This window comes from Malania oleifera, chromosome 10, assembly GCF_029873635.1.
Source record: "Malania oleifera isolate guangnan ecotype guangnan chromosome 10, ASM2987363v1, whole genome shotgun sequence".
Taxonomy (NCBI): domain Eukaryota; kingdom Viridiplantae; phylum Streptophyta; class Magnoliopsida; order Santalales; family Ximeniaceae; genus Malania; species Malania oleifera.
Genome location: NC_080426.1, coordinates 31,995,341 through 32,016,328, shown reverse-complemented (window position 1 = coordinate 32,016,328; position 20,988 = coordinate 31,995,341). Strand labels below are relative to the sequence as shown.

At 38.6% G+C, this 20,988-nt stretch overlaps 1 protein-coding gene across 1 annotated transcript; it reads right to left on the bottom strand.

Annotated features, from left to right (window-relative positions):
- Nucleotides 1-245: 245 nt before the first annotated feature.
- On the bottom strand, nucleotides 246-1,280 carry LOC131166594 (uncharacterized). Its single transcript, XM_058125180.1, has one exon. It carries the CDS (start codon nucleotides 1,278-1,280, stop codon nucleotides 246-248), a length of 1,035 nt encoding a protein of 344 aa, XP_057981163.1.
- Nucleotides 1,281-20,988: the final 19,708 nt, after the last annotated feature.

The window sequence follows — 20,988 nt, the reverse complement described above, 5'->3', positions numbered from 1 at the left end:
AGATGTGCGACAAATGTGAATAGAAGTTTTATGCCCGGGTCGACACAAAATTTCTTGAAGCGCTCGTTGTTGAACTGTCTTCCGTGGTCTGTGACTATATCCCAGGGGATGTTGAACCTGCAAACCACCGAGATCCATACGAATTTGGTGATATTGCACTCTATTATGTGGGTCAAGGCTTCTACTTCTACCCACTTGGTGAAGTAGTCAATATCCACCAACAAAAATTTCCTTTGCCCTGTTGCTTAAGGCAATGGTTCCAGAATATCTAGTCCCCATTGAGCGAAGGGACAAGGGCTCGTCAAGGGGGAGAGAATACTAGCCGGCATGCGTGGTATTCCGGCGCACCTCTGGCACCTGTTGCACCGTTTAACCATTTCAAGCGCATCTTTCTTCATGGTGGGCAAGTAGAACCCTTGCCGCAAAGCCTTGTGGGCTAACGCCCTGCTGGCAAGGTGATTTCCGCATATTCTTTCATGAATTTCCTTTAGCACGTATTCTCCTTCTTCAGCACCTAAGCAACACAGGTATGGCAATGTCAGGGATGACCTATACAACTCTTGGTTTATGAGTGTGTACCGGGTTGCCCTCCTTCTTATCTTCATAGACTGCTTCTTATCGTTCGATAAAGACCCGTCCAAAAGGTATTGTATTAGGGGGGTTCTCCATTCCCCTTCGTTAGCTTCAACCACCACCAAGTTCATACTAACCTCCTCGTAGGAAGGCTTCCCAACTCCTCCCAAGTAAACGGAGCTCTTCCAATCTAGCTTTGTAGCTGAGGCCAATCTTGCTAGTGTATCAGCCTTTCCGTTCTCCGATCGTGGTACGTGCTCTATATCAAACTGAGCAAATGTTTTGATGTACTTTTGCGCTTTTGCTAGGTATTTCTTCATTTTCTGTTCCTTAGCCTCAAATTCTCCCTTCACTTGCTCCACCACCAATTGTAAATCACTCGACACATGAATCCGAGCCACTCTGAGGGACTCTACCAGGCGTAGACTTGCCAATCGGGCTTCATATTCAGCATCATTATTAGTTGTCGTGAACTCCAACCTCGGCGCATACAGTGTTTCTAAACCATCTAGCGCAGTAAGGATTAGCCCTGCTCCTCCTCCGATTGCATTAGATGATCCATCCACATGTAGTGTCCAGACCTTTGGTTCTTCAGTTGTTTCATAGGACTGTTCCACCATGAAGTCGGCCAGCACCCAAGCTTTGCTAGCAGGCTTTGGCTTGTAATGTACGTCGAATTCTCCTAGCTCAACTGACCATCTCATCATTCTCCCTGAGGTCTCTGGCTGATGGAGAATCTATTTCAGTGGTAAGTTGGTCAACATATTTATCTTGTGCGCCTGAAAGTATGGTCTTAACTTTCATGCTGCACAGATAATTGCAAAGGCTGCCTTCTCCACTGTGGTGTAATTTGTCTCGACTCCGCTCAGTACTCTGTTGATGTAGTAGATGGGTTTATGTTTCCTTCCTTCTTCTCTAACTAAGACCGAGCTTACCGCATGTGGAGTTGAGGCCACATATAGGTGGAGGTCCTCTCCTGCTTTCGCCTTGGTTAGTAGTGAGGGGGAACCAAAGTATTGCTTGAGTTGTTCGAAGGCCTTATCTTGCTCCTCCCCCCATTCGAATCCTCCTTTCTTTTGTAGTACCCTAAAGAAGGGTAGGCTCTTATCCCTCGAGCAGGAGATGAACCTGCTGAGTGAGGCAATCATTCCTGTTAAGACCTGGATCTCCTTCTTTGTTCGAGGGGCTTTCATTTCTAGTAGCACCCATATCTTGGCTGGGTTTGCTTCTATTCCCTTGTGTGTCACCATGAAGCCCAGAAATTTCCCTACAGAGACACCAAGCACGCATTTGGAAGGGTTTAATTTCATTTGATACCTGCGCAACAGCTCGAATTTCTACTTTAGATCTTCGCAATGCTCCTCTGCTCTCAGGATTTTCACCAACATGTCATCCATATATGCCTCCATTGTTTTTTTGAGTAGGTTTTTAAATATCTTATTTACCAGCCCCTGGTATGTTGCCCCCACATTCTTCAACCGAAAAGGCATCACCTTGTAAAAGTAGAGTCCCATTTCCGTGATGAATGACGTTTTCTCCTCATCTCTTAGATACATTGGGATTTGGTTGTATCTCGAATACGCATCCATGAAACTCGGGAGCTCATGTCTAGATGTCGAGTCCACCAGCTGGTCAATGCGAGGAAGTGGAAAGTTGTCTTTCAGGCACGCCTTATTCAAATCCGTGAAGTCAATACAAGTCCGCCACTTTCCATTTGGCTTTTCTACCAAGACTACATTGCTAAGCCATTTTGTATAGCTAACTTCCCTAACAAATTTGTCCTGTACTAGTTTCGTCACTTCTTCATCTATCACCTTGATCTGCTACAATGCAAAGTTCCTCTTCTTTTGCTTCACAAGCCCATGGTTTGGATCTACCTGTAACCTGTGCTCCATGATTGCAAGGTCAATCCCTGGCATGTCATTAGCCGACCAGGAAAAGACATCTGCGAACTCATTCAATAGTCGGCTCAGCTCAGTTTTTAAATAGTCGGATAAGCGATTCTCAATCCGCACACACCTTTATTGATTACCATTTATGGGGATACCCATAAGGTCTTCATCAAGCGTGCTGATTTGTGGGTATTCCCTTCTCACCTCCAGGTCTTCGACAGTCAAGGTCTCTCGTGCTTCATTCTTACCCTTCAATGCCATTACGTAGCTATTCCGAGTTGTTTCCTGGTCTCCTTTGATCATCCCAGTCCCGTTAGGGGTAGGGAACTTTACCTTCAGGTGATAGGTGGATGTTATCACTCGGGCTGCATTGAGCGACGGGCGATCTAGTATGATGTTGTATACCGAAGGTCGATCAACCACTAGGAAATATGTCATCAAGGTGATTTGCTGTGGGGTTGACCCCATTGTCACCGGGAGCGTTATCATACCCTCTGGATGCACTACGTCTCCTTCAAACCCGACTAGAGGGGTGAAGACAGATTTTAATCGTTCTTTGCCAATCTTCATTTCTTGAAGCACCAACTAAGAATATTATGTTGGCCGAGCTCCAGTTGTCTATCAGCACGAGTCTTACTTTGTAGTTAGCCACAAGTAGCCACACTACTAGGGCATCGTCATGAGGCTGTTGTACTCCCTCTTCATCTTCACTGCTAAAGATTATAGTGTCTTCTTGCTTATGTTTGTTTGCCGCTTGGCTCCTTTCTCTCTGTTAAGAGCACTTATTTGGTGTATCTTTTTCAAGCTCCTCCGCTATCCCCGCCACTGGCAAGTCCTCCAAAGATCACGGCAATTTCTCCACTTATCTGTTCCTCCTTCTCATCTACATCATACATTTTCTGTTCACGAAACTCCCCTCTATTATCTCCTTTCTTCATGAACTTTGACAGATAACCTCTTTTTATCAAGGCCTCAATTTCGTTTTTTAGGTGAATGCACTCTTCAGTATCGTGCCCATGATCCCTATGGAATTGATAGAACTTCAAAATATTTCGTTTATACAAGGGTGTTCACATAGGTTCAGGCCATGACACATACCCCTTCTCTCTCATATGCATTAGTACATTAGTTCGAGGTGCGTTTAGGGGAGTATAAGTTTGAAACTTATTGATATGTCACATCCCCCTATAGCTGTTTTATGGCTTGCTATTCTCTTGCCTCTTCCCAGCTCTGGAAGATTCACCGACCTCTCTAGCCCTTTTTCTTTTCAACTCGATCCAATCTGTTCTCGTATCCATCACTTCCTCAAAGTTGATGTATTTTTGTGCCCTAGCCATCAGCTCTCCTATGTCGGCTAGTGGCTTCTTCCCTAACGAGTTTAGGAAGGCCCCGGGTTGGAGGGTCATGGTTAGGGCTGCCAGTGCCACCCTGTGATCCAGGTTGCGGATCTCTAGGGTTGCTATGATGAAGCGATGTATAAACTTCTTCAACGTCTCCTGTTCTCCTTGAACCAGACTCATCATATGGGATGTGGTCTTGGCGATCCTTCAACTACTAATGAAATGGCTAGTGAACTGCTGCTTCATCTCAGAGAAATAGCTTATCGATCCAGGCATAAGGGTTCGATACCAAGCCCTAGCATTTCCTTTAAGGGTGGCAGCAAATGCACGGCACATGATGGCATCAAGTGCGCCTTGCAATTACATTAATACCTTGAATGTAACGACCTGATTTTTCATGCCATTTTTTTAATATTGTATAATAAGATATTCTGATACCCTTGACAATGACTGCTATAACATCTCAGGCCCCAGTTGGGCACTGAGGAAATTTCTGTTCACAGAATAACATACCTATACAGCGGAAAACATAAACTCATACATCCATATATATATATATAATACCGGAATCTAGTATTCCCAAAATACAAGCATATAACGTGAACATCCCCAAAAACCTTCTAATTGATCTCCTAGAGACCACTCGAAATACATCTTTCTAAAAATACTCACCCCACAAACAGGGCAGTACTACAGTACCCTCTACCTGTGAGCCTGATATGCTCGCATATTTGGTTCACCTAAAAAATAATAGATTACTGGGATGAGACAACTCTCAGTAAGAGGAAATATGCTATTACCTGTGTGTGGCAGATGAGTTTACATAATTGTCAAAATCTGATTTAGAAGTACGGTAAATAATTAAGTCTGAGATAACACGTATAAATAATACACAATATAACTCACACCTATGTTGCTTAACATAAGTTGTTTTTCTGAATATTCTATTCATAATTCTTCTAATATTTATAGGTATGTCTACGGTTCCCATAAATTTGTATATATACAATAACTGAGAAAACTGCCCCAGATGGATAACTGAAAGTCATGATTTAACCCCTCATGACAGGGTTGTGCGGCCCACAAGCGGGACTTACCCTAGTTGGCCAACCAGGATAAGTCAACTAACTCTGATAGTCAGATCGACCGCCTCAACCCTAACTGACAAGGAGCATGTCCACAACCAAGGCATGATCGACTATTGAAAATTCACATCCTAACGAGATATGTGGTTGCACTCTGAACTGAAATAGTTGCGATACCGTGCTCTGAAAACTGAACTGGTTCATCAGGGTTTGCTACTATATTACACTAATATATAATTATTTTCCTATTTCATCAAGAGTTCAAAATAATCATAACACTGAAAATATGTTCTGAAAATACTGAAATATCTGACTGAATAAATTGAGATATCTGTATGAATAAAATGAAATATTTGAGTGTTATGGTTTTGAGATTCCGAAAAATCATGGCATTTTACAAATACTATAAAATATCTGTTTATAAAATATATGTCTTGTGAAATATTTGTCTGCAAAATATCTGTCAAAAAACATATTGTAATTCATAATTCTGTAAGATTTGGTAAAGCATGTTCTTGTGCAAAAATAATGTAAATCATGATATTCTGAAAGAATGTCTTAAATTCTAAATTGTTCTAATATTAAGTCATGCCACACGGCTAAATAAATAGAAGTCCCTATACTGAAATATGTATTTTCTGATAATGAAGATAATTTATACTCCATAAAATTTCCCCAACACACACACATAGAATATATATATATATATATGTTACAAATGGACAACCTTTCCTAACAGACTGGGGGAGACCTAAAATTTCTAAGATTCTTAGTATAGTATATTTTTCTTACCTAACTGACTAGGAGGATCACCTCCAACTCTACCCTCATGCTCTCGGCGTACCAATCTCTAAATCCTGCAGTAATACATTTATACAAATTTCTCAGTGAATCACTGAATTTCCTCAGAAAATTATCCACTCATATTTTCTGAACTTGTGCCTTTTCACAATTTTTTAAACTTAATATACTTGGGTTCCTGGAAAAATACCTGCTAGGGTCCTCAACCCATGTCTGCAGGGTCCCAAAAACACCCTAACCCTAAAAATATAACACCTTAATTTTATTCCACAAAACACCAGTATATACCCTTACAACACAAAATCTAAGCACAGATAAAACTGGTAATACTAGAAATACCTAAAAAATCCACTTACCCTTTTGGTAAGGTTCCCAAACTTCCCAAATCAAATTTCTGCTCCGACTAGGTTGTAGAGAATCTCCCCAGGATCTTCGTGGTAGTTTCTGATCGTCGAACTGGGGAGAGACTAAGCTGAATTTGTAGAGAGAAGTGAGATAAACCGAGTTAGAGAGAGAAAGAAGAGTGATGGAATGAATTTCTCACTGAAAATCGATTTTGGGGCTATATATAAAGTGCTGTCCACGTGGCCTCATCGACGAGTCCAAGAAGGGGGTTTGTTAACGAACACTTATCCCTCGTCGACGAATTTCAGGCCCTGGAAACACTCCTCTCTGTATTTTTTCGCCGACGAAACACAGGTCCCCATCGACGTTACCAAGAAGCCACTCGTCGACGAGCTTTCTACATTCATCGACAAGACACTGCTGAAACCCCCTTAAAAATTTATCTTCTCTCTCTTTTCTTAATCATTTAATTCCTATAATTATTCGAGTTACTACATTCTCCCCTTCTTATAAAATTTCATTCTTAAAATTTGTTATTTGTATTGAACACCATCCACTGAGGAAAATGGGCTACTTATTTTATTAATTATCTTCACTCATAGCGAAGAAATACCGTGGTTACATAAGCACTTCTAGGAGATTACAAATATACCCATAAAAGAAAACTCTCCTAAAACCAAAACATTTCCTATCCTATGATCTAAAATACAACTATACATTCATCACTTTGTACTAAATAAATCAAAATTAACTTTATTTGAATAATACTGACTAATACTGTACTCCATTAAATAGGTGTGGGTATTTCTGTCTGATTTCCTTCTCAAGCTCCCACGAAACTTCCTCTATGTCATGATTCCTCCACAGGACTTTTACTAACTGAATTTTCTTAGTACGCAATTCTTGTTCCTTCCTGTCTAAGATCTGAATTGGTGCTTCCTCATATGCCAATGAATCCCTAAGCTCTATCTCTGCATAACATATCACATGAGATGAGTCTAGGACGTATTTCCTCAGCATGAAAACATGAAATACATCGTGTATTCTAGATAGAACTAGTGGTAGAGCTAACTTATAGGCAACTGACCCTACTCTCTCAAGTATCTCGAATAGGCCATTGTACCTAAGGCTTAGCTTACCCTTCTTCCTAAACCTTATAACTCCTCTCAGTAGAGCTACCCTCAAGAATACCCGATCTCCCACATCAAACTCTAACTCCTATCGGCGAGTATCTGCGTAACTTTTTTGTCGACTCTAAACTGTACTGATTCTTTCTTTGATTAGTCGGATTTTTTCGTACGCCTGCTATACCAATTCCCATCCCAAAACTCGCCTCTCACCTACTTCATCCCAGTATAGTAGAGAATGACACCTCCTACCATACAACGCCTCGAAAGGTGTCATGCCAACGTTGGTCTGATAGCTATTATTATACGTGAACTCAACCAGTGGCATATACTGGGTCCAGCTACCCCTAAAGTCCAACACACAAGCTCACAGCATATCTTCAAGTATCTGAATTGTCCTCTTTATCTACCCATCAGTCTGAGGATGAAAGGTTGTGCTGAATGCTAACTGTGATCCCATACTATGGATACCGGCACACCATGGGAGCGAACTATCTCTTAAATATACAACTCTGCTAGCCTATCTATAAAATAGTTGACTTTAATAGAGATGAAGACCCAAATAGCGTTTTGTCCCTATCATGCTAGCGGTAGCCCTGTAAAAAATCCATAAAGACTTGATCTCATTTCCTCTCAGGGATGTAAAGTGGCTGCAACTGCCCCGTGGGTCTCTAATGCTCAACCTTTATCTAGCTGGCACGTCAAGCACTGCTTTACGAATTCGGCAATCTCCTTCTTCATGCCGCTCCACCAAAAGGATTCCCGTAGATCCCAATATATTTTAGTACTACCTAGATGCACTGTGTATAGGGATCTGTGAGCGTCCTCCAAAATAACTCTCCTAATCTGAGCATCTATAAGAACACATAATCTGGTACGAACCGTAGGGCTCCGTCATACGATATACCGAACTCTTCTTCCTGCCCATCTTGCACATTCTCTATCAATTCTTCTAGTTCTGGATCAGTTCTCTGGGCAACTTTAATCCATTCTTGCAATGTAAGCTGTAACACCAGGTTGGCAATGAATGCCTGGTGATCACCCTTTATTATCTCTACTCCAAGTCTCTCTAGATCCATTTGAATAGGGCGTTGAATCTCCATTGCTGACACCGAAGCTCCTACTGTTTTCCTGCTCAGTGTATCAACCACCACATTTGCTTTCCTTGGATGGTAGCTAGTAATACAATCATAATCCTTAATAAGCTCCAACCATCTTCTCTACCGCATATTCAAATATTTCTAGGTGAAAAAATACTTTAAGTTTTTAATATCAGTGAAAATCTCGCATTTCCCACTATAAAGATAGTGCCTCTAGATCTTCAGAGCATATACCACTACAGCTAATTCCAAATCATGTACAGGATAGTTTTTCTCATATTTTTTAAGCTACCTAAGCGTATGCAATAACTCTGTTGTACTACATCAACACGCACGCAAGTCCCTTCTGGGACGCATCACCGTATATAACAAATTCATCCTCTCATGATGGAATAACTAACACCATGGCAGTTACCAACTGCAGTTTTAACTCCTGAAAGTTCTGCTCGTAATCATCGGTCCAATCAAACCTCACATTTTTCCTCGTGAGTCATGTTAACAGACCCAACAATCTGGAAAAACCATTTACAAAATGTTGGTAGTAGCCTGCCAAACCCAGAAAACTCCTAACCTCCTGGCCATTTCTTAGCCTCGCCCAACTCACCACTGTCTCTATCTTACTCGGGTCAACTGATATGTCGTTCCAGAAATCACATGCCCGAGAAAAGTAACCTACCTCCACCAGAATTCACATTTCTTAAATTTGGCATATAGTTTCTTTTCTCTTAACACCTGTAACAACAGCCTCAGTTGATCATCATGCTCCTCATAACTCTTTTAGCAAACCAATATATCATCGATGAATACCACAACAAACTGGTCCAGGTACTGATGAAACACCCGATTCATTAAATCCATAAATAATGTCGGTGCATTAGTCAATCCGAATGGCATTACCCAAAACTCGCAGTGCCCGTATCTGGTTCGGAAAGTTGTTTTTGATATGTCCTCTACCTTGACTTTTACTTGGTGATAACCTAACTGAAGGTCAATTTTGGAGTAGACTTGGGTTTCCTATAGCTGGTCAAATAAGTCATCGATTCTACGTAGAGGATATTTGTTCTTGATTGTCAGTTTGTTTATTCTCTATAATCTATGCACATTCTCATGGTCCCGTCTTTCTTTTTCACGAATAGGACTAGTGCTCCCCAAGGCAACACACTAGGCCTGATAAATTCTTTATCCAGAAATTCCTAAAATTGATCCTTCAATTCCTTCAATTCGGCTGGAGTCATTTAGTACGGTGCTTTAGATATTAGTGTCGACCCTGATAGCAGATCCATAGAAAATTCAATCTCTCGATCTGGTGGTAAGTCATGTAATTCTTCTGGAAAGACATCTGAAAATTCTCTAACCACTAAAATATCAGTTTGTTTCAATTCTTCCTTTGGTAACTCTTTTATGTAAACAACATATCCCTAGTAACCACCCTAAAACAGCCTCCTCACTAGAATAGCTGATACCAATTGTGGCAAGGCGCACACATGTGAACCTTTAAATCTATATTCTTGCTCACTTGGGGGTCTGAAAATTACTTTTTTCTAATGGCAATCTATGCTCGCTTGATTAGCTACCAGTCAATCCATACTCAATATTACATCAAACCCCTACATATCTAATATTAAGAGATCATATGGTAGCACTTTCCCCTGAATGGCCACTGGAAAATCCCTAAGTACCTTCCTACATCTCACAGTAAATCCAGTCAACGTGGCTACAAACAACTCAACATCTAACAACTGTGCTTCCACCCCAACTACTTTAACATACCCCGACGATATAAAGGAATGGGTGGAACCTATATAAAAAAAAAAACAATAACTTTATATGGTAAAACAGTAAGTGTACCTGTGACAGAGTCTCTAGCAATCTCAGCATCTCCCAGTGTCAAAGCATACACCCTCGCTGATGTTGTGTTCCTCTGCTGGCCCCCACGAGGTGCCTGATAGCCATCTCAATACGGTCTAGGAGCTGGTGCATGGAACAGCTGTCCTGGACATGCTCATGCCATATGACCGGGTCTCCCACAACGGTAACAGATGTCTTTCCTTGCTCGGCACTCTCCCAGATGCTTCTTCCCACACGTCTGACACACAGGGTAAGTTTGCACACCTTGAAAACCGCTACGCCTCATTATCTATCTCTGACCTCCTCCATACCAGTCTCCTCTCCATGGGCCCCGGCTGGAACCTACCTGAAAACCCTAAGTCGTGGGCCTCTTCCTCTGACTCTGAGATGCGGTGCCTCTCTGCATGCCACTTTCGATTACTACTGCTCTGTCCACAACCTCCGCAAATGTTTGAGCCTGAAAACTGATAACTTGCTTAAACAAATTCTGTCTCAGACCTTCCTTAAACTTCCTTGCCTTCTTCTCCTCGTCCGGTGCCAAGTGTGGGGCAAACCAAGACAACTCTATGACAAAAGATACATATTATTGTACTGTCAACTGTTCCTGAGTCAGGTGTAAAAATTCTACTGCCTTCGCTTTCCTAACGGTGGTGAGGAAGTACTAGTTGAAAAATAACTCCCAAAAATGACTCCACGTCACGGCTACTGGATCAGGCATCTGTTCCTCAATCAACCTTGCTGATCTCCACCAATGTTTTGCCTCCCTAGTCAGCTTAAATGTCGCAAACAATACCTTTTGCTTGTCAGTACACGAGAGGACCATCATCATAGCGTCAATATCCTAAATCCAGTTCTCAGCCGCTATAGGGTATGCTCCTTTAGAAAAATAACGGAGGTCTCATCCGCGTAAACTGCTCGATCGTGTAGCTACGCTCCCCCGAGCTTCTGGCCATCTCAACTATCACCTGTTGGGTAACGCTGCGCAATACCGCATCAGAATCTCTACCCCCCATACTGGAAAGTCCTGCTCCATCACCCACAACATTCATACCACTACTCCCTTGGTCCATCCTGAAAAGACAATGAACATAATTTAAGGACCACATCTCCCATACAAATCTGATTTATTTCATCTAACTGAAATCTCATCTTCACAATTAACTACCCTCCCTGATCTTAATTCAAAATTCAATCCTGCAACCTAGACACACGACCCAACAATAGTTTACTATGACTTTCCTAAAATCGTCACCCTAAGAAAGACATAGAAACCACCACGAAAATCATGTACACAAACCATAGAATAAGATATTCTGATACCCTTGATAATGACTACTATAACATCTCATGCCCTAGGTGGGCACTGAGGAAATTCTTATTCACAGAATAACATACCTATGCAGCAGAGAACATAAAGTCATACATCCATATATATATATATAATACCAGAATCCAGTATTCCCAAAATACATACATATAACATGAACATTCCCAAAAACCTTCTAATTGATCTCCTAGAGACCACTCGAAATACATCTTTCTAAAAATACTCACCCTACAGACAAAGCAGTACTGCAGTCTCCTCTACCTGCGAGCCTGATCTGCTCGCCTATCTGGTTCACCTGAAAAATAATAAATTACTGGGATGAGACAACTCTCAATAAGAGGAAATATGCTATTACCAATGTGTGACAGATGAATTTACATAATTGTCAAAATCTGATTTAAAAGTACGGTAAACAATTGAGTCTGAGATAACACGTATAAATAATACACAATATAACTCACACCTATGTTGCTTAACATAAACTGTTTTTCTGAATATTCTATTCATAACACTTCTAATATTTATAGGTATGTCTACGGTTTCCGTAAATCTGTATATATACAATAACTGCGAAAACTTCCCTAGATGGATAACTAAAATTCATCATTTAACCCCTCATGACAAGGTTGTGCGGCCCGCAGGTGGGACTTACCCTAGTTGGCCGACCAAGATAAGTCAACTGAACTCCGATAGTCAGATCGGCCACCTCAACCCTAACTGATGAGAAGTCTGTCCACAACCAAGGCACGATCGACTACAGAAAATAACGAAGATATATGGTTGCAATCTAAACTGAAATAGTTACGGTACCGTGCTCTGAAAACTGAACTGGTCCATCAGGGTCTACTACTATATTACATTAATATAAAATTATTTTGTTGTTTCATCAAGATTCCAAAATAACCATAACACCAAAAATCTGTTCTTAAAATACTAAAATATCTAACTAGATAAACTGAGATATCTATTTGAATAAATTGAAATATATGAGTGTTATGCTTTTGAAATTCTGGAAAATCATGGTATTTTACAAATATTGTAAAACATCTTCTTGTAAAATATCTATCTTGTGAAATATTTGTTTGCAAAATATCTGTCGAAAAATATATTGTAATTCATTATTCTGTAAGATTTGGTAAAGCATGTTCTTGTGCAAAAATAATGTTAATCATGATATTCTAAAAGACTGTTATAAATTCTAAATTGTTCTAATATTAACTCATGCCACACAACTAAATAAATAGAAGCTCCTATACTAAAATTTGTGTTTTCTGATAATGAAGATAATTTATACTCCATAAAATTTACCCCAAAACACACACACACACACACACACATATATATATATATTACAAATAAAATTTCTAAGATTCTTTGCATAGCATATTTCTCTTACCTAACTGACTAGGAGGCTCACCTCCAACTCTACCCTCATGCCCTCGGCATACCAATCTCTAAATCCTGCAATAATACATTTATACAAATTTCTCAGTGAATCACTAAATTTCCCCAGAAAATTATCCACATTTATATGTTTTGAACCTGCCTATTCACAATTTCTTAAATTTAATATACCTAAGTTCCTGAAAAAAATACGTGCTGGGGTCCTCAACTCATGCCTGCAAAGTCCCAAAAACACTCTAACCCTCAAAATATAATACCTTAATTTTATTCCATAAAATACCAGTATATACCCTTACAACACAAAATCTGAACTCAGATAAAACTGGTAATACTAGAACTACCTAAAAATCCACTTATCCTGATTTTGGGATGGTTCCCAAACTTCCCAAATCAAATTTCTGCTCCTACTAGGTTGTAGAGAATCTGCCCAGAATCTCGCTGAAAATTGGTTTTGAGGCTATATATAGTGTTGTCCACGTGGCCTCGTTGATGAGCCACAACACCTCGTCGACGAGTCCAAGAAGAGGGTTCGTCGACGAACACTTATCCCTCGTCGACAAATTTCAGACCTTGGAAACACCCCTCTCTGTATTTTTTTCATCGACGAGACATAGGTCCCCGTCAACGTTACTAAGAAGCCACTCATCGACGATCTTTCTGCATTCGTCAACGAGACCCTGCTGAACCCCCTTGAAAAATTTCTCTTCTCTCTCTTTTCTTAATTATTTAATTCCTATAATTATCCAGCTACTACATTGAAGGTATCCAGGTGATCAACTGGGTCATTTGAGCCTTTATACCTTTCGAAAGTTGGCATCTTGAACTTGCTGGGCAACAGGACCTCCATCACATCTTTGGTTAAAGGTGGATCTGAAGACTTTAGCAAAGTTTCTCCATAGGAGGGGTTGGTTCGTCCCTCTTTCATCATTTTTTCTATCTGATCTATCTTCTTTATCCTCTCCTCTAACTCATTCAACCATTGCTCATTGACTCTTACGCTATTCACGTCCTCCACCTTCTTTGTGGGGTTAGTTTTTTCGTTGCTCTCCTTCGGGTTTTTCGCTTTCTCTTGTGAGTTAGGGTTACTCGGCTATTGGTCGGGGAGCAAGTTCTCCATGACTCTTTTGCTGTAAGAGAATGTTAAAATGTCCTCCATCTTCTTCTAGGAGGCCTCCATTCTCCTTTGGAAGGTAAGGAATTTCTCCGTTGTAACTCCCGAACCATCTCCAAGCGTAGAATGAACAGATTGGGGTGACTAATTACCGACGGCAAGACTGGAGCTAGAGTCCTTGGTTGTGTCATGATTCGAGAATCGGATGTCGGAAGTGGGATGAGCACCTCTCAGAAGCATTCCCACAGACGGCGGCAACTGTTGCAGGATAAAAATGCGATGACCTCCGACAAGCCTTCCAATTTCTAATGACTTGAAACGGATGAAAACAAACATGGCTTGGAGGACCCAGGGTGTACTTCGAGGGATCTCTCTGATGCCTAAGTAAGGGACTGCTTCAAAGAAGTGATATGCGACAGTAAAGTGTAGTTATCAATGACATACCTTGGCCTCTCACCCGAGTCCCTATTTATAGTGGCATAAGTTTACTCGAGGGTGTATGGTCATTTATTGGCGAGTTATGGTGCGGGCATGAATCGCTCTATCCTTTAAGGAGCTAACACCAGTTGTCTGTAGCTCAGGCATGGATCGCTCTGGCTTATATGGGGTTGACCCCTTTAGGGCAGCTGTCTTTGAGCAATGATGTCCTTGATTGTTGTTGTGCCTTAATGCTGCAAATTGACTATTTGACCTTAGTATATTTAGGGTATATCAAAGGATAATTTGTCATTATGATTAAATTAGAGGAAGAGGGAAAGATCTTAAACATGGCAACTCATTCCTCTCCTCACTCTTCCTGTAGTTTGTTTTCATTCACCACAAATTCTTCTTCAAGTATTTATCATAGAAGTCAATCTTATAAAGTAGAGTACCTATACAACGTAGAGTATATAAATGGAAAAAATAAAATCCCTACTCCAGGTCTTCCTCACTTGAATCCCTACAAATATTTTACAATACCATCCACTTCAGTCACAAAAGTATACAAACATGCATCATCCTCTTCCTCATCACATTCCACCACTACAAAGGATTTGGTATTAGCCACACAACTTGTTCAGTGCTTGGTATCATCAATAGAAGTAGAGAAAATAATCCCACTAGACCTCCCTAAAGATCTTCCACAATATTGGAAGATGCATGGTTATACCCATCTCCATTATGGTGCAGTTAGATTGACTCTCACTTTCCATTGTAGAAAAGATCTTCTAGCTATCTCCAAAATAGCATTGATACTAGATTCATTGAATACTAACATACATGTATTGCCACCATCAAGACTACGTTAGATGATGGATCCATTATCATCACATTGTTCCCAAACTTTAACCTACCTCTGGTTGATCCCCATGTCTTAACAACCCTAAAGGTCCAACTTCAAATAATTGGTGCTCCCGAAGTGAGTACTACCTATATGGCAACTTTGCACTACCAAATGGCTTATAGAGTGCAAAATCATGTTTTTATTCTTGCCTTTCCAAGACACACAAATGAGACACTACTCCTTCAAATTGATTCCCAACAAAGCTTTTTGTGCATCCATGTTCCTCAACAAATCTTTAGAACGAAGTTGGCTAAGTTACTACCAAATTCCTGGATCACCAATTATGAAAAGAACCATTTGAATAGCAAGACTATTCAATCTTCAGAATCATCAATCATCAAGAAAACTAATAGCGCTGTGAAGATCGACTTTAAAAGAGAAGATTCATTTAACTTATTAATAACCTCCACAGAGATCAACATAATTGAAAAGATGAGGTTCGACAACGTTCCTATCCACTCATTAAACTCAAATGGATGCCCGATTTACGAAGAAATGATAAATGACCATAGATTCTTTGATATATGTGATTGTAAAGCATGTCTAAATGAGCAATGGAAAATCGTTGAAGAAAAAAGAAGAAAATAAGAAATGGAAGCCTATGAAGAAAAATAAATCAAACCAATAACTTCTTAGTGAAAGATATGAAGCAGGGGACTGAGAAGTTGGCCTATTAGGCGAATCCCCAAGAAAATTTGATTATTATGTTTTGTATCCAAAGAAAAAAATCTCAACAACACAAGCCACAATCCCAAGGTGAAGACCCATGTGTTCCAGAATGCAACAAGCTTCAACATTCATCTTATATTTGGAGCGACGAAGATTTTCCTCCCTTAGAATATTAAAAAAAAAAATCACAAGAACACGCAAAAAAGTCTTGGAAGATCAAAAACACAATTTCCAAAACCCTCGATGGAACTTTAAAACCATTTGTTGCCATACAAGACACTTGTTTTTTTTTTAATAACAAGATGTTAAAGAAAATCGTAGCCTCCTAAAATAGAATTAGTTATAAAAACTATATTGGATATCTCCACTTTTAACACACCTTACTCTATTCATCTAACATATTCACAACCCTCCCCCAACAAGTGACTCCTCTCACGGATTTTCCTTTGATAGTTTGTCTACATCTCAATGGAGATACAAAACATGTGAGATGCATGCTTCGTGCACAGAAGAATTGTTATATTTTGGAGTCATAATGTCTTATGTAATTAAAAAAAATTTTATTCAAATTACATATAAGAGCGCAATAGTCATGGAAGCATTTGTGGATTATATAGAAAAATAATGATATGATTAATACTAATTGTCGATGCTCATTTTGGCTATATGAACTTTAAATTCATTGTTGCTTGGGATCGTTAACTAGCCAAGCAAAAGAATAGAACCTCGATAAGAAATGTAATGTGTTATAAAAGGATGTCTAACTGTTTTAAATGGCATCAATGATGTCAACCTTAAAAGGTATTCCGGAACCCCATACTAGAACCTCTTGGTTATGAAACAACAAGGCTACTACAATATAAAAACGTCCCTCTCCTCATCCATTAGACCTTCCAAAATTAAGCAGCACAAGATTCAACTTAAGGAAAAAATTGTAATCATTAGAAGTTATGGGGACACTTAGAACCATTGAAAAATCTTAGTTTAGCTATGATTGTCCGATTGTTCTTTTCCTCCTTCATTTTTTAAATAAAAAATAAGAAGTTGTCAAGAAAAGTTTAGGAAAAAAAAAAAGTTACATCCTTGTTATTCTTGTGCTTAAGAAAAGTTTAGGAAAAAAATAAAAGAAGTTTCCTAGATACAAGAAGTCCACAATGAAGATTTAAAACCAATATTCTTTGTGGATGAAGAAATGCCATACAAAATGATTTTTTCCACGGCAAACACCATATGCTCCACAGAAGAATTATGGGGAGAGCATGAAGGCGACCCAAAAAATAAGAATGATTGATTTCACGGTTTTGGATTACATTCAAGCCTCTTCATAAACCATTCTAATCTCCTATGGCATATGTCCCATCTAGCCAAGGTTGAATTTAATTAATTTTCTAGATATTATTTTCTAGAAAGAAAATGATTATTAAAGTACTCGAAATTAATTTTCTAAATATGCATATTTTTAAAAGATAATATCATCCCCAACCACAAATTGCTAGCTACTTAGATGAATTTTGTAAATGAAGATTTTTCATTTAAACAAGTCTCATAGCTCCTCAAACAATGTCTCCCATTTGGACTACAAATGCATTTGAGAGTATGGATTGCAAATCTTTAATTTGAATTTGAATAAATTTTAATATAATTTTATTACAACATTTATATTAAATAAGTGAACAATAATAAGAGTTTTTGACACCATTGGCTTGTGAAAATAGTTTTAATTTTCATTTCTAATTTTTTAAACAATTACAGAAAAACCTTTTCATTATTTTCTTGATGTCTAACTATAGCTTTAAACATGAAAGCTGGAATTTAAATTTTAAACTTTGGTTTGTATTACTATTCATGATTTCTTATACTACTTTATATAATTTTTAAATGAAATTAGAGAACAGGTTTTATTTAGAAGTCTACAAATAAAAATAAAAAATTATTTTACACCAGTTAATATATTGGAAAATTTTATAAAAAAAAAAAAAAATTTGTAATTTTTATATTTCCAATTATGTTTAAGTCTCACTTTGCAAATGAACGCAAAAGCTTTGCTCAGAATAAATATATTTTTTTCCCATTATATTTTACCTCATTGAAAATAAAATTATGATCTAATGAACTTGGAAAATGCTCAGTCGCACATAATACTCACCTGAATTTTTTATTTTCTATATTTACATACAAAAGCTAAAATACACCTTTTCAATATTTTCTTGATTCCTACCTCTCACTTTGCATATTAAAGCATGAAATTTAAATTTTAAACCTCCTTTTGTATTGTTTGTGCAAGAGTTTCAAAACTCACAAAAACCCAAATTAAAATCCCAAAATTCTTTATCAAAACTATTTTATATAATTTTTTTGGAAAAATTAGAGAGCCAGTTCTGTTTTAAAGTCCAATAATTTTACACCACTACATATCTCAGAAACTAAAAAAATATAATTTTATATTTCCAACTATAAAGTCGTCCTTTTCCAAAGAAATTGAAGATGCAAAATGCTTTGGATCTAATGAGCCTCATGTAGTCTAGCACAGAGACTGGACATAGGGAGTTTTTATCATTGGAGATCATAGAACCAATCCAAATTAAAAAAGCATTATTTTTATGTTAACTTTGATAATTCTTTAATTTTTAACATAAAAACATTACAAATTATGTAGTACACCATCCATCCTCAAAATACGCAAAGTTAGAGACTCAATTCATTCAGATGGTTATTTTTAAGCTCCACTATTCAAATTTGAAACACGTCTCAACACAACCACAATGAAAGATAGCCAAATTTAGTTTCCAAACACCAAAAATGAAACAGAATCAATAAAACAGCTCTGGCAACCCAATTATATAATTTGCACGTCCTCGCTTGAGCTTGCATAATACATAATCAAGAAGTAATAGAATTTACTTTAATGAAACTGCCTGGAATGCAAATTTTAGAAAAGGTTCTTGCACAGATCTGTACAAGCAACTCATGTACAAGAGAACCTTTTGAAGGCTGTTCAAGAAACTTCTTTTTGTTGGAAGTTAAAATGAAGTTGGCGGCAGGGAACCACTTGTGATACAACGGCACTATTCGCAATTTGACCAGGGTGTGATAATATATCAACGTAACATACCTCCATTCTCGGGAACAGTACTACGTAATCATTGGCTAAATCCACATGAATTTAGTTTCTTTAGACTTCAGAGAACTAAAAACTGTTTCTTATATTCCCCTTTCTTCTTTTGAATTGAATGGGACCAGGACCCTTACGCTTCTTCTATTAACATTTCAGGTCCCCCCCCCCCCCACCCCAAGTCCTTGGCACTGCATTTCGCACCACTAATATGGCCAGTGCAAAGGGAACACAACTCAGGATATGTTAAAATTGAGGATGTGCATCCCAGTAGTCAGAATTATGCAATACTAATAACACATCTTAAAATGAGCCAATCTGGAATGCCCGACATACCAAGTGCAGCCAGACAGTTTGACAAAAAAAACAAACTTACTTCTGAGGAACTAACATACAAGCACAAAATTAAATAACCATGCAATCGATATAATTTTTACACCACAAATAAATTTTATTAATAGACAGAATACCAAAGCCACGCAGAATATTGACAAATCAGATGGAAAGGAGCTATTGAAATACAATTCCCCAATCTTAATATAGAGAAATGGAAAGACCCTTAAGCTTGTGCATCTAGAGCTCAAATGATGAGAAATTCTAATACAAGGCATTTTGAAGAATCAACAAAAATATATTCTCAACAAAATGGGATGGAAATTGCAACAATTCGACCGAACCTAAGATAAACAAACTTAGAAAATAAAATAACGGTCATTTAACCGACCGCAGCTTTTCTAAGTTGCTCTCAACATACATCATAGCAGCATAGCAGATACTTTACAATGAACTACCTGCTACTCAAAAATGTTCAGTCCTTGGACCACCATATCACCATAAAGTTGTTTTGCTTTTGTAATATTTAAACGAGTACTTTATTGTAAAATTGCAGCGTGGCCAAACTATACCATGGAAACTATCACTTTAACAGAAAACACAGTGCTGTCCAACAAGCTAGTAATGAACCAACATATTCCGTCCACCTTCTAACAATCAAACCAAGTACCCAAATATGAAAAGCAAACACAAACTGTCCCAAGTTTGTTGGTTATATGGGTTATTCTTTCAATGTCAGACGTTTAGTTCTGGTAGCCGGAGAAAAAGTAGCTTGACAGACTTGCTATGCAAGCCTGGGATGGGAACCTTAGCCATACTTGATCAGGGACTCCAGATGACGAGAATAAGACAATACTTCAGCTTTCCAATTAGTATTCATGCCAACTATGGTCTAACGCTGCAGCATTTCTTAAATGAAAACCCCCCATAGTGGTGTTGAAGACTGTCAATGACTATGTTCTGCCATTGATCAATTTTGAGTTCTACTACAAGGTGCTGCGCGTCTGTGTTTAGTTGGGGGGGGGGGGGAATGTCAAGACCAAAATACATATAATATATATAGAAACAGATTCAAAGAAATTTTTCATACTGTTCCAATTAGTTGCAAAGAAGGCTGTAACAAAGCAAGATAATTGAGGGTAGCAAAGAAGATATTCATGGTGAGGTTTACTGTAGAAGGGATCTGCTTTGTAAGTTGCATGCTCCAGAGATTCCTACAGTTGATCCACAAAGGCTAAAACTTTTATAGCGTGAATGAAGGTGAAACTGAAGAACATGTAGCAGATGCAAGCGACCAAGTCTTGGTAATCAATGATGTTGAACTGTTTGATTTCTAATTTTTATTATTTTTCGTTTTGTGCTGCATCTAGGATGGTCAAGAGGTCCAGATGGGAGGCTGTTGTTGAGGGAGAGCAGAATCCTTACAGAAGGGAATGGTAGGTGCCTACAATGCAAGAAATGTCATCATGGTAGTACACAGAATTTGAATATGCTTAGAATCACTTTAGACACAATCAGGAAACTGGTTGCACCTGCGTGAATATAAATCCTCGCACCTAAGAGCAGAGCACCTGGGTGCAGAACTGCCAATTGAACA

Excerpts from the sequence above, each read along its gene's own strand:
- LOC131166594 (XM_058125180.1), bottom strand. The coding sequence starts at position 1,280 with ATGATGAGATGGTCAGTTGAGCTAGGAGAATTCGACGTACATTACAAG.